Source organism: Festucalex cinctus, chromosome 1 (genome assembly GCF_051991245.1).
Source record: "Festucalex cinctus isolate MCC-2025b chromosome 1, RoL_Fcin_1.0, whole genome shotgun sequence".
Taxonomy (NCBI): Eukaryota; Metazoa; Chordata; class Actinopteri; order Syngnathiformes; family Syngnathidae; genus Festucalex; species Festucalex cinctus.
The window spans coordinates 65,372,722-65,386,219 of record NC_135411.1 but is presented as its reverse complement, the minus strand read 5'-3'; the positions used below and the strand labels follow the sequence as shown (position 1 = coordinate 65,386,219).

The 13,498-nt window shown below is 38.6% G+C and overlaps 3 protein-coding genes across 5 annotated transcripts in view; 1 reads left to right on the top strand and 2 right to left on the bottom strand.

The window, feature by feature from the left end:
* ripk2 (receptor-interacting serine-threonine kinase 2) overlaps positions 1-3,028 on the bottom strand; it is a 24,589-nt gene extending 21,561 nt beyond the window's left edge. The window contains exons 1-2 of one of the 3 annotated variants that reach the window (XM_077503449.1): positions 2,305-3,028; positions 1,300-1,453 (exon numbers count right to left, since the gene is read on the bottom strand). In XM_077503449.1, the coding sequence (XP_077359575.1) occupies positions 1,300-1,453; positions 2,305-2,504 (354 nt within the window). In that variant the 5' untranslated portion in view covers positions 2,505-3,028. Of the gene's footprint in view, positions 1-1,299; positions 1,505-2,304 lie in introns of all 3 variants that reach the window. The other 2 variants (XM_077503457.1, XM_077503464.1) reach the window with 2 other exon arrangements.
* On the top strand, positions 2,337-9,994 carry imp3 (IMP U3 small nucleolar ribonucleoprotein 3). Its single transcript, XM_077503500.1, has 7 exons — positions 2,337-3,902; positions 4,012-4,119; positions 6,072-6,146; positions 9,068-9,147; positions 9,244-9,295; positions 9,365-9,437; positions 9,547-9,994. Exons 1-7 carry the CDS (start codon positions 3,766-3,768, stop codon positions 9,571-9,573), a joined length of 552 nt encoding a protein of 183 aa, XP_077359626.1. The 5' UTR covers positions 2,337-3,765; the 3' UTR covers positions 9,574-9,994.
* LOC144005363 (vesicle-trafficking protein SEC22b-like) lies at positions 9,779-13,498 on the bottom strand. Its single transcript, XM_077503491.1, has 5 exons — positions 13,287-13,498; positions 12,513-12,622; positions 11,021-11,181; positions 10,788-10,934; positions 9,779-10,586 (listed from the first exon to the last, which is right to left on the bottom strand). The coding sequence occupies exons 1-5, from the start codon at positions 13,359-13,361 to the stop codon at positions 10,432-10,434; spliced, it is 648 nt and encodes a 215-aa protein (XP_077359617.1). The 5' UTR covers positions 13,362-13,498; the 3' UTR covers positions 9,779-10,431.

Here is a 13,498-nt window from a genome sequence, read left to right as displayed (position 1 = left end):
GTATGTTGTGGTTAGTGACTCATCATCAAGTGATCTTGTATCTACACTCAGTCCAGTTGTAATTTCTATGTCACTTTCTGCTCTATACCACAACTTAGAGTATTTTAAATAAGTACAATCTTCAGACAGTGGCTGGATAATACTGAAATGGCCGTGTATTGTTTGGCAAAGACAAAAAATCTGCGGTGTTTATTTTACCATGATTAGTAACTCGCCACCTAGTTGACATGATTGTGATGTTAACCGGCCACTAAGCTAAAGTGCTCTCGACGAGACAACGTGCACGTTGCTGTTGCGCAGCGGCGTAAACATGCACATTTGTGTTGTTCATACCCGCTAGTAATGTCTACAAGCAATCATGGCATTTTCTCGCTCTTCTTATTGACCAATCAGAGACATTCCCGACAAAATAACGCTCGCAGTTGGGTTGCCGGTTACTGCAAAATAACCACTGCTTAAACAATCACAGAGGAAAAACATTTTTCAACAATCCACTTACCTGTGATGTACCAATCATGACGCCACAAACTGGCTGCTGCTACCGTATCACTGTCCCCCCCCCCCCCCCCCCCTTTGTATTTGCTCAATGAATGTGCTTTATGTGCTTTAAGCAGTTATGTTACAATTAGACCTCCTAGGGTAAACACTACCTAGCCTGTTATTATTTCGATTTCATTCCATTTGCTATATTTGCACTTTGTTTACATTTCAATTGTGGAAAAAAAGGTGGCTTAAATATTGTGCTGCAATAAAGGTGCTATTATTGCAAAGGACCAATCACAAATCTATTGTTCAGTAATTATTACCAATATCGTCCAAAATATCATTACCTGATTTGATTCGTATCATGGTTCACAGGTCACGATTCGATTCGATTAATCCCGATACGAATTTATAAGGCATTTGTTGCGATTTTTTTCTTCAAATTTAGAAAATACTAATCAGTAAACTTGTAAGTGTAAGATTTGTATGAAAATGTATTATTTATTTATCTGAAACTTCAGTCTTATACAGGTTGTAATCTGTTTCATGTTTGAACAGCATTAAAATAAAATATTAAGGCTTAATGTTCCGTTCATATAACATTCTTCCATGCTTAAGGTGTGAACCCTAACCCGAAGTAAGATGTTTTGTTGAATATTTTTCCATTAAAAATGGAAGTTTAAAAATCGATTCAGCCGCCTATTGAATCAATTTGAGAATTGCGCGATGTAGTTTCGCGATATATTTCCGAATCGATTTTTTTTAGTACCTGGCACGGCTGACAGTGATGACATGATACAGGCAGAAAATATCTACCTCGTGCAGCAGTTGGTCCAGTGAGCCATTGCTCATAAACTCGGTCACAATGCAGAAGAACTCTGGCTCATTGCAGATGCCAAAGATCTGGATGATGTAGTTGAAGCGGGCTTTATGGAGGACCTCAGCCTCCTTCAGTAGACACTTCCTCTCTCTGGAACATGGCCAGATGTCAATTAGTCTTCACATTTATTACCATGTCTACCTGTTGCCAGTCATACAACAGAATCATAACTGTGTTAGGGCTGGGCAATATGGCCCAAAATTCACATCACGTTATAAATTGCACTTCTTCTCTGTAATGGTATATATTACTACGTACATAAAAGTTACTAAGGATAAAAAAAATAATATTTTATTCATAATAATTAAAAAAAAAAAAATCATGTCTGAATAGGTTAGTTAGTAGAAATGCCAAACTGACACAATAAATAACAACAATAAAAATAAATATGAATCGCAATATTTTAAATGAAAACTGTACAATTGGCTTTTCATTTACTTTTCTATAATTCATTCAAATATCTGTGAGTATGAGTCTATGGGTGGGGTTCCCGGGTGTGATTTTAGCTGATAACTGCTGTGGAATGATATGCATTCTGTTAGTGCTCATTGGAATGAAAGCGCTTTATGAATCCCTGACCACATACATTACAATCCTTCCTTGACACAAATTACTACATTCCTATTGGACGAGGCTTTTGGCGGCAACTTGTGGCACAAGAAAAACGCAAACAGGTTAGTTTTTTAAGATCTGAAGGATAGGTTCCACAGAAAGAAGAGAAAATTCAATTTGTGAATGGCGAACCACGTTACCGCTTTTGTTTGGACATTTTTGGACTGTAAATTTGCCTTGGGAAACACTGAATTTAACCAAAGGTGACCCCCACTCAATATCTCTGCTGCTCCATCTTGTTTGTAATTGTACAATTTGTACAAAATGTATAAATTATAAATTACAAAATACAAATACAAAATGTAACTAGAGACATAAAACCGTGGGACCTTTCGCCGAACGGGGAGTCCAGCTTGAGGCACTTGATGGCCACGGTGGTCCTCCAGTCGGAGTGCTGAGCCTTGAATACGGTACCGAAGCCCCCTCTGCTCAGGTAGTACAAGTCGGTCAGCTTCTGGTAGGGAATCACCGGCAACGTGCTGGTCAGACAGCCAACATTCACGCAGCCTGTAGCCGCGTGTGGCTCCATCGCCGAACGTGAGCCTTCTGCTTCCCAAAGCCGTTGGATCCACTTGACTTCCGCAAAAAGCAGAAGTGGCCTTTTCGAAATACGCAAGGAGGAGGAGCAGCAGCAGCAGCAGCGTGTTTCACACACATCTCATCGCATGACATCGATGTGTGCTGGTGAGCTTAGATAATGGAGAAGGGAAGGAATGAATGGTGGGTGGAAGCGACACTTCGGCCTAATTACTGGGAAAGAGCAATACACCCGGTGACCAAAATGTAGGCCAGGAGGTTTCACATTGTGTGTTTCGTTTGCTAAATTACATGGAATCGCCCGACTAGACAACGCGGTGACTGGTAGACAAAAACAGGCGGGTTTGTTATTGTTCATGACGTCACGCTTCCGGGTTGGGTGACTTCTCACTTGTCATCGTAAATCGACAAGTTTCAGTTTTAGTCGCTGATCGCTTTAGTGTGTACAAATGGTAGCCTATCGTGTTTTACAATTTTTCGTTCCGGTAGTTACTCGTCTATAAAATTACATTTGTGGAGAGGTTTGGGCTACCGCAGATCTCTACGAGTGTTCTCATTTTGTTTTTGTGTTTGTGTCCGGTTCGGTGGGGCTTTCCTTGCCCACGTGTGAGAGCATCACATTACCTTAATCCAATTTGAAAATAAATAAATAAATAAATAAATAAATAAATAAATAAATAAATAAATAAACTGTGATTGGCTGGCGACCAGTCCAGGGTGTCCCCCGCCTACTGCCCAAAGCCAGCTGAGATAGGCTCCAGCAGCCCCCGCCACCCTTGTGAGGAATAAGCGGTCAAGAATGAATGGATAACTGGATGGATGGATAAATTAATAAATGCGCTTTGTTGTTTTTTTCCCCCCAGATAGTCGTCATCCTCCTAAAATAATGACCTAAGTCGTTTATTTTTTTCCATAAAACACGAAAAATTGAACAAAATTGGCCTGATTTTAAGATATATTAGTAATTAAATTTCAAGGATAGAAATGAATTATCAGTTTAATTAAGGATGTACAAGCAACCGATTTTAGCAGGGGTGACAGCATCACAAGATGTTTAAGACAAAAACATAAATGAATATTTGGGGGAGGAAATACGCCATCTCGCCCCATACATTTCCAAGTCTTGTCGAGGGGTGGCACTGTATATCATAAGAATTCCGGTTTTCACCCACAAAGAACAACGCGTACTTCCGGTTTCTCCAACGTGTGAATGCAAATAGTAAGCGCAAGAAAGAATTTGTCGATATTACAAAATGGTCCGTAAATTGAAGTACCATGAGCAGAAGTTGCTGAAGAAGGTGGACTTTATTAACTGGGAGGTGGACAACAACATTCACGAAGTCAAAGTGTTGAGGAGATACCGCATCGAGAAGAGGGAGGACTACACTAAGTAAGGAACCGTGTGGTTCAGAGATTAAGCTCCTTTTGCTGTGTACTGTATATGAAACAAAGGGGAAATATAAGTTAAACGAGGAGTAAATGTGGTGTTGCTGTCTTAGATACAACAAGTTGAGCCGCAATATCAGGGACCTGGCTCAGAAAATCCGAGACCTGGACGAGAAAGATGGATTCAGAGCTCAGAGTACACATCATCTACTAGAAAAACTGTGAGTGGAGTTTTAAAACTTAGAAATATAACGTGGATATGATACAGTCATTGTGGGGTTAATATTATTCCAATGCCCAACGTGGACGTCTGGGTAAGCAAATGGAGCGCACCTTTCCAGAACGATGTCCTTTTATTTGTGGAGAAGGTACGCTCGATTTGCTTAACAAACAGTTCGCGGGGGGGTTGGCGGTTGTCGGGGGGGCGGCTTGTTTTTTTTTGCGGGGGGGGGGGGGGGGGGGGGGATATGGGTGGGTGTTGGGGGTCGGGGTGTGTTCGGGGGTTTGGGGACCGATGGGGCGCTGTGGGGGCCCGCCGGGCCGCGCTCCGCGGCCTTGGGCTCGGGGGTGTGGGCCGGGGCAGGGGTGGGGGTGTTCCGGGCGTCTGGGTCGGTGCTCGCTTTGCTGGACCGCGGTTGATGGCTTCTTTCTTTGGTGGTGGTCCTTATGCATGCCAGATCCATCGCACCAGCATCTACTGAAACTCAAACAGAATTTGCCTCTCCCTCCCACAGCCCCTTGAATCAGTGGGTGCTGGTGTCTGTGGATCTCACTTTGCTTTATCTATCCTTCCCTACTTCCTCTCTTTAGTTTTTCCTCTGGTCACTTGAGATCTCAATTTATTGGAAGTTTGAGGTTTCTGGGGTTGGCATAAGACTCTGGTTTTGTAACCACGCAGGAGGGGTTTGGTTGGTGCTGGATTTCACTTTGATGGATTGGATGTACTGGCTTCTATGGATCTCACTCTGCCTCATCGATCCTTCCCTCCTTCCTCTCTTTAGTTTTTCCTCTGGTCTCTTGAGATCTCGCTAATTTGTTGGAATTTAGAGGCTTCCGGGGTTGGCGTAAGACTTTGATTTTGTAACAATGGGGAAGGCAGGAAGTGTTTGGTCGGTGCTGGATTTCACATTGATTTATCTTTCTTTTCTCTTTATTTTTTCGGACCTTTTCTCTGTTCTCCTGACCATTTGAACCTCACGACTCTGGCAAGATTCTGAAGTACCTGGTTAAGGCGAAGGGTAATGGGATATTTATAAGGTTTTAGGTTAATTAATGAGTATAAATTTATACGTATTTGCACGCACGCAAACGCACGCACGCAAACGCACGCACACACACATACACACACACAAAAAAAGAAAAAAAAGAAAAAGAAAAGAAAAGGGGAAATAACTTTCTTGCGTTTGTTAGACGACAGCTACAATTTCCCAAATCGTAGGGGTTTCCCCATTTAACATACTATGTTGAAGTGATACACGAAACTGAAAATGGAAGCAGAAACATATCCCATGCAGCACGGATAACAAACCTACTGGAAATTTTACTAACAGCTGTCCGCCCCTATAATTTGCTTTAAATTAGTTTCAGATGCAACGCATAGAATAAAGTAGGGCTGTGCAATTAACAGAAATTCAATTACAATTTCAATTATTACACCCCACAATTACAAATTCAGCATAATCCTAATAATAATAATACTACTACTACTACTAATAATACTAATACTACTACTAATAATAATAATAATAAAACACATTTTTGAGTTGTTTAAATTTATATACTTTTTTAATTTTAAAATAACTAACTTAATACATTTTGTTTCATCCAAAAGGAACTTGCATAATTATAGTGTTTCAAAGGAATTAATTTGTCTTATTATTATTATTATTATTATTATTATTATTATTATTTTTACGTTTAAACATTTCCTTGTTTTGTACCAAAAAATAAATGGTTTGAATAATCATGATTTCTATTATTGCCAAAATAATCGTGATTATTATTTTTCCCATAATCAAGCAGCCTGACAGTAAAAAACTATAAAACTGTATGAAGAATGATGTATTCTAATTCAGGCACACATTCCACTTAATTCATGGCCACAAAATGAGCATTTAATTGGTCAGTTTGTAAACAAGGCTATCATGAAACTCACACATTGATCCTTCTTCAGTTATAGCACTGGACTCATCCCCACCAAACAGAATCTGGCCCTTGCAGAGAAAGTCACGGCCTCATCGTTCTGCAGGTAAAACTTGCTATGTGTGTGTGTTTGTAGCCATCCTGCTTTTACTCATGTAAAATATCAAATGGCACAATTTAAATGTGTTTATTTGCTGTGACTGCTTTTTCCTGAGCAACGTCACTCTTCAGTGGTGGAAGTCCAAGTCAAAATGGTGCACAGGAGAGACAAGAGTTTGTTTCCTTCAGCATTAATCATAGGGATTAAAAATTAGTGTTTATCAATACCTTTTTTTTTTTGGCCCCCCTTACCAATTCCGATACGCAGCTTTTCAGTATCGGCCAGTTCTGATACTGTACCGATACCTAAGTTTTTTTTTTTTAATTATTTTATTTTTATTTTTTACTCAACATGAAAAAGCTGTCCTGCCATTGGTTCAGAGCATTCAAAGGCCAATAGGATATCTTGGCTCGGCATGCAGTGAACATGTCACACATCAGTGAATGTCGTGCACGAGCAAGACACAAGATGCTGCATCCAAAGTCCTGTGTTACTTGTTAGTACTCACCGATGCCGATACCACTTTTTTAATGCAGTATCGGAACAACACTATTAAAAACCCCAGCATCTGATGGACCTAGAAGTATTTATTTTGAAAAGAAGAGGTGTGTCAAGATCACGGACTTGTATATAGTGTTGGTGAGGTGACACCCCATGATGCACCATTACTTTGTCAACTGTGCCAGCACATGTACTGACACTTCATTAGCAAATACTCTATGGCGCCGGTAAGAGGCCCATAACAGGTACTACAATGTGGTTTCTACCTACTTCAAAACAAGTGATAGGACCAGAATGAAACAGTATTAGAAATAGAACTACACTTTCTTGATTTGTAATGCTTGTAAATAAAGAGAAAACCCCAATATTTTTAATTGGTTTTTATTTTAAAAAATAAATACAAAATAAGATGTCGGCAATATTTGTTTGTGAACTATGGCAACTACTCTAGGTCAAAATACGTAGGAAGTGCCTAGAAGACATAACTCCTGCTCTCCACATTTTTTTTTCTTTACGCTGTCTGTTTGGTAAGGTTTGTCCTGCCTCAGAAATGCGCTTGGTGGTGATGAGTGAGTCTCTTTTCCAGGTCATACAGTTAGGAGACAGTTGAATTTGAAAGAGTGTGGAGTTAGTCACCTTTTTTTTTTTACTCGTGACTGTCACCTCTGGCCTAAAGCATAGCTGCACACTCTGTCAAGCTCATGCATAGTGCACATGTGTGTGCACCAATAAACTCTTTGATATTTGTTTTCTTGGAGTCTGAGCTGTGCTTGAAGGCAGCCTCTTACTGTTTTGATCCCAATTGTGCCGTACGCCTGCTAACACAACACTACATTACGCAGGAATGATGTCACCTCTCCACCACTCCACTCCTCCCTACACCCAAGATAATGGAGCGTTCACCCCAAACACTTCACACTAAAGGGAAGATATAAGCTGATAGTCGCAGTTCAAAAGTCAGGGCTTTTTGTACTCATCTGGGCATTGGGTGGAGCATGCAAGATGTAGAAAACGCTTTAATGTTAACATTTTAAACACCACAAAGCACCTCTAAAGGCAACAAATACTACTTTACTATTGTTCAAAGGTACATTTTTACACCAAGTACTACCTAAATACATACTTAACTCTCCAAATATGGTACACACATTTTTACCAATATTAAAACACAGTAGCGAAAGTGCTTAAGTATATGGTATTTGTAGTATGTTTTGGATTCATTTTTAATCATTATTCTGTATATTGGTATTGTTGGTTGAAAGGACACCCTTGAAAATGAGATGATGCATGTATCTTGACCAGCTATCCTTCCAAACGGAAAGTGTACCTCAGTGATTCATTATAAATGTGTTTTGCATATAAGTTACAATTAGTGTTGTTCCGATACCGTTTTTTGGCCCCCGATACCAATCCCGATACCGAGGTTTGCAGTATCGGCCGATACCATACCGATACCTAAGTTTTTTTTTTTCCCTCAACATGAAAAAGCTGTCCTGCCATTGGTTGAGAGCATTCAAGGGCCAATAGGATATCTTAGATCGGCATGCAGTGAGCATGTCACATATCAGTGAATGTTGTGTACGAGTAAGACACAAGATGCTGCATCCAAAGTCCTATATTAGCGTTGGAATTAATGGTATCGGCATGTTACTTGTGAGTAGTCACTGATACCGATACCACTGTTTTAATGCAGTATCGGTATCGGAACAACACTAGTTACAATGAAAATTGTACCGAAAATGTTGAAAAACAAATACAATAGTTCTTAAAGAATAAATGCAAATGTACTTGAAATGTAAACACAACTGTACTGTGAATGTACATTTATTTGTATGTTCCTTCGTTATGTTCATACCAATCAGTTTGAATGTTGTTTAATTGAGTTTAAAAAATTGTTTAAAAGTAAAGTTCAAAAAAATTACTTGTCAAATAAGAGCATGAAAATCGTATATATGAGTGAGTATATGATTTATAAATGTATTATGGTATATGTCTAGGAATTTCATGTACCGGTACATATGTTGCTGGCAAATGCACGCATGTCCAAGTGCACTTGTATTCATAACCAGGTTTATACATTTTATTTTTACAAATATTAACCTAGTATTGTATTAATAATGAAATAAGTTTAAATATAGAATGTATAAGGGGTAGGACCAGATAAGTTTTTCACTTCTTCCTACTCCCTTTTGAACATGTAAACTGATGATTTTGTTTTGTTTTTTCTTTTTCAATTTTTGATTCTCTACTGTTTGTATGTTTATATGTTCAATAAATCAAACCAAAAATCAAATGTATTACATATTTAAAATATATCTGCATTTTAATTCAGTAGTTCTTCCATATCAACGCTTTACTTTCGATTTTTTTTTTCTTCTTGTAACTTGATTCCATTACGTGGCCTTCTAATAATTATTGTCACACAGGCGGAGGCTTCCCTGCATCATGCTGACCCTTCGCATGGCCCAGAACCTGAAAACGGCGATCACCTTCATTGAGCAAGGACGTATCCTTCACTACTATTGTCTGCACATTTGTACTGCATGGTCCTGATTGCGTCTCAGGTGAAAACGTGTTCCGGTGGACCTTGACTTGCTCTCAGACGTGCGCGTGGGCCCAGAGGTTGTCACGGATCCGGCGTTTCTCATCACAAGGTCTGGAAAGTTATCCTCACTGAAGTATTTCAAAATGAGCTGACTTTGGGACTAATGTTGTCTTTGCAGAAATATGGAAGATTTTGTTACCTGGGTGGATTCGTCAAAGATCAAACAGCATGTCCTGAATTACAATGATGAGGTGAGTGTTGCTGCTAGACGTTCTGACTTGCAAAGTACTACTTCATAGTTAAAATAGACAAGATCACAGGCTTGTCAGGGAGTTCAATTGGCTGCTGCTTCTCTTGCAGAGAGACGACTTTGACATGTTGGCGTGATTCCCACTCCCCATCTTCATAAAACAGGAGACGTTGAACTCTGTCATCAATGAGGAGAAAATGACCTGCCAGTGTAAATTATTTGCTACCCACAAATGATGGAGACAAGCAAATTCTCACCACTCTAAAAACAACTTTAGTCTCCATCCATCATTTTAAAATTGCTATGTGGTTCCTGATATAGTCAAAAATAGCACATCTGGTATACCATCTAGTTATTTCACATGTAATAAAATATATTTGAACATGAGGAAAGGTCTGAGGAATATCATGTATGTACACTCACAAGGTACAATATTAGATACAGTGATGTGAATAATCTCTTTTGTAAAAGCAGGATTTTTGATATGTAGGTTTAAAATGTCTATCTGGTTTGTATGGGCCATGTATATACTGATTAATAAATGTTTGTAAGAAAATATTGACATTTGGATACATTTTCTTTTAATCCTTTAAGACAACACTGAACAATAAACTTTTTGTAGTCAGTTTTGAAAGTTTAACTTAAAGATCTTTATCCCACATGGTGAAACTCGGATATCTCCCTATAACAAACGTAAACATGACTCATCACCACAGTTGAACTTCTTGAACGCACCATAAAGAGCCTGCCCAAACTCGCTCTACAGTGTCCATAACATGGCCACTGTTCAAACATTTACCTTCATCATATTTTTGCTGTTTGAGCGTTTATTCAAAATCCACCACTAGTGCATTTACTTCAAGATGAACATCAAGGATTGTGAATAAATGCTCAAATGTCTTTCCATATTTTAACCTCACCTGTAAAGGCACAGTGGTAATCAATTTAAATGTGCTGCTCACTGAGAAATCCCTCCAAAGATTGTCAAAATTCCATCAGAGCCACCAGAAGCGCATGTAGATGATGAGCGTGATGAAGAAGACGGCCACGGCAGCCACTTTCGCGTACGTGGAGCGGGTGTTGAGGTACTTGGCGTCGCTGCGGTACTTCTTTGACAAGGTGGATAGATTGCTGGCTTTTGTGTCTAGGGCTGGTAGAAAAACAAACACATGTCTACAGTACAAGTTTGCTTAGAGCTTTCACTTTATTAGGGGTACAAATACAAAAATGCATGAAAAAAAAAAAAGTTTGTGGTACCTTTATTAAAATTGGGGCAGTATTTTTTTTTAATGGTGTTCCATGTTTAGTTTTTGCAACCTGGCTAGTACATACTTATGTATAAATGACTTACCAGAAAGTGCTTCTCCGCGTTGCAAAACTTCTTCAATGTTGGACACCATAATTCTTTGAACATCTTGTAGCTCTGTGTTGATACTACCCAAGTTCCTTCTGGCCCTGCTGTCAATGTAGGACTTTTTGGTTTTCTGGATGTATGTGTCTACAAAGACAAAAAAACAAACAAACAAACATCAAATATACATAAATATAGAAAGGGCTTTGAAGACATTGTAAAGTGTAATTTACCAAACTCAATGAAGGAGTACGGCCTTGTCACTGTGGCTATCTTCCTTCCATACTGGTCACAAAACTCACTCTGAAGGTCCTCGAGGTAGGCAAATACAATTTTCTTGGGGAAAGACGGCTCACAAAGGGACAGGTAGCAAACGCCTTCTGCTATTAAATAACTGCAAATAAGACACCAATTTTGTAAGTAATTCAGCTACCAGGCAACCAACCGGACATTAGTGGTGTGCTCAAAAAATCGATACGGCAATATATCGTTGCGGGCCTCATTACAATACACGTATCGATACGCAGGCGTCAGAATCGATATTGCTCGTTAACTTTAAATAGGCAGTTAACATTTGCCTTTGCAACTGCATTGCACCTAAAAAATAAAAACCAGCAGCGTCTTTGAAGTTAATTGCCTTCATTTAATGCAAAAATAGCTCACCAGTGATTGGACACTGTGTCTTGCTAAGAAAAATTAAAGCAGAGAAAGAATATCAACATTTATTTACCTATAAACTTAACATGGCCCGTCTCAATGTACCAATTTTCCTATATTTTGTTTTAAAAAATGAAATAAAATGTGTTCCATGAAAAAAAAATGCTGTTTTTATTTCCCCAAATATTTCAAATAAGCACATTTTAGAGCTGTAATTTTAATACTTTGATATTTTTGCTCATATCGGCTCATGCCTATTAATAAATTTTCCCGGTGTGTCTATGAAAACTACTCCCTGCTCGCTACGTACACATTTAAACCAGGCATGGCGATTGGTGGTAAACCAGGAGAGCTACTAACAAAAACATTTTTGTCATCCAGCATAATAAACATATCCTTTAAGTATACATATGACTGTTATTATAAAATGCAAGTAAATTAATGTAAAATATTGGGATACGTATCGCCTTGGAGATCATGTATTGGGATACATATCGTATCGTGACCCCTGTATCGTGATACGTATCGTATCGTGAGGTTGGCGGCAATACCCAGCCCTACCGGATATCAATGTGAACAAGGATTTTACAAATATTTTTCCTCACAGCAATAAATATAGTGAACCCCTGATATATTGTGGTTTTGTTATCCACCCCACTATATAGAAAATTTGGAAACATTTTCCGTTTTTTCCCAATAGTATACAGAGCCTAATTGTTGTATGCTGTTTGTATGTATTGCTGCTCCATGTGTTTTAAAGTAGCGTTTTGGTTTTCAATTTTTGTAAAAGATGAAATTAAATGCTTTATTTAATGATTTATTATATATTCTTTTTGTCAGTTTTAAACTTAATTGGGAGTGACAAACAGCTTGACGCAATTATGCTTTGCATTACTTAGTGTGTTATACTGTAACAATTTTAATGAATTTAATTTAATTCAAAATTATAATTTTAAAACTATTTTGATGGTCTCCCAATATCGCAGGTGGGTTCACTGTACATTTCTTATGATGCTACATATTTATTTAACTTGCTTTCTGTCTTGACTTACTGAAAGCTTGACTTACTGAAAGCTCATGTCCTTCGCTTCCAAGGTGCAACGGTCTGGACTTTGAGCATTCAGTTTGCGGCACAGCTGTTTGGCTTGACTCTGGTACTGCTGGAGGTCTCTTCCTGACTGGCAGTAACAACATTGCACTCAAGTTCAGCGAAAGTCAAATTAAGTTAACCTGTTTTACAGTTTAGTGTAGTTAGGTTCATTTTGAAACTTCAGCTCAAAGCACAACATCCTGAACTTGTTATGAATAGTGTTTGTATATACACATACAGTGCAGTATTTGGCCAGTGTGACTGATAGGATAAAATCTAAATCGTGTCTGTGTGGTTGATTTTATGCAAGCAGATACCCGTTTGGTTCCATATGGCTGACATCTAATACTTTTCTTTCATGAATGCTCTTCCACTAGATGGCACAAGGGACAATTTAACTGCGTTTTACCATTCATACAACATAATTATAACTTTGTGTTCAATTAAACAGGTATATTACGTGTGAATAAATTGTATTTTCAGCATAAACAGTTTGTGTAACTTGTGCTGTCATTAAAAAAAAACAAAAAAACAACAAAAACAGGTCTAATATCACTGAATAAAGTTATAGAATATTCTGATTGTATTAAAAAAGAACCATCCAAATTTACACGCCGAATTTTCACACACAGCACAAAAACTTGAGGTATCGTTTTATCATCGTTAAATTATTACGGATTGGCCAAGCGAGCGTCAAGTAATTGAAAAAATTCAAAGGACTTTGGTGAATCGATCTAGCTTTCCATTCAAACCTGGTCACTCTCTTGCATGGAAGCGGCCAGCGGCAATCCGTCCGCCACACGAGCGATCATTGTCAGTAAAATCATCCTGCTGGAGCGCTTAAAAAAATCACACGCGTAAACTTTCGCAGCCCTGAGATGCCAAACTTCACAAGTGTTTCTTTATTTCTGTCAAGTTGCCGATGCGGAAGAAATGAGTTGGACGGAAGTGAGCTGTGCATTGG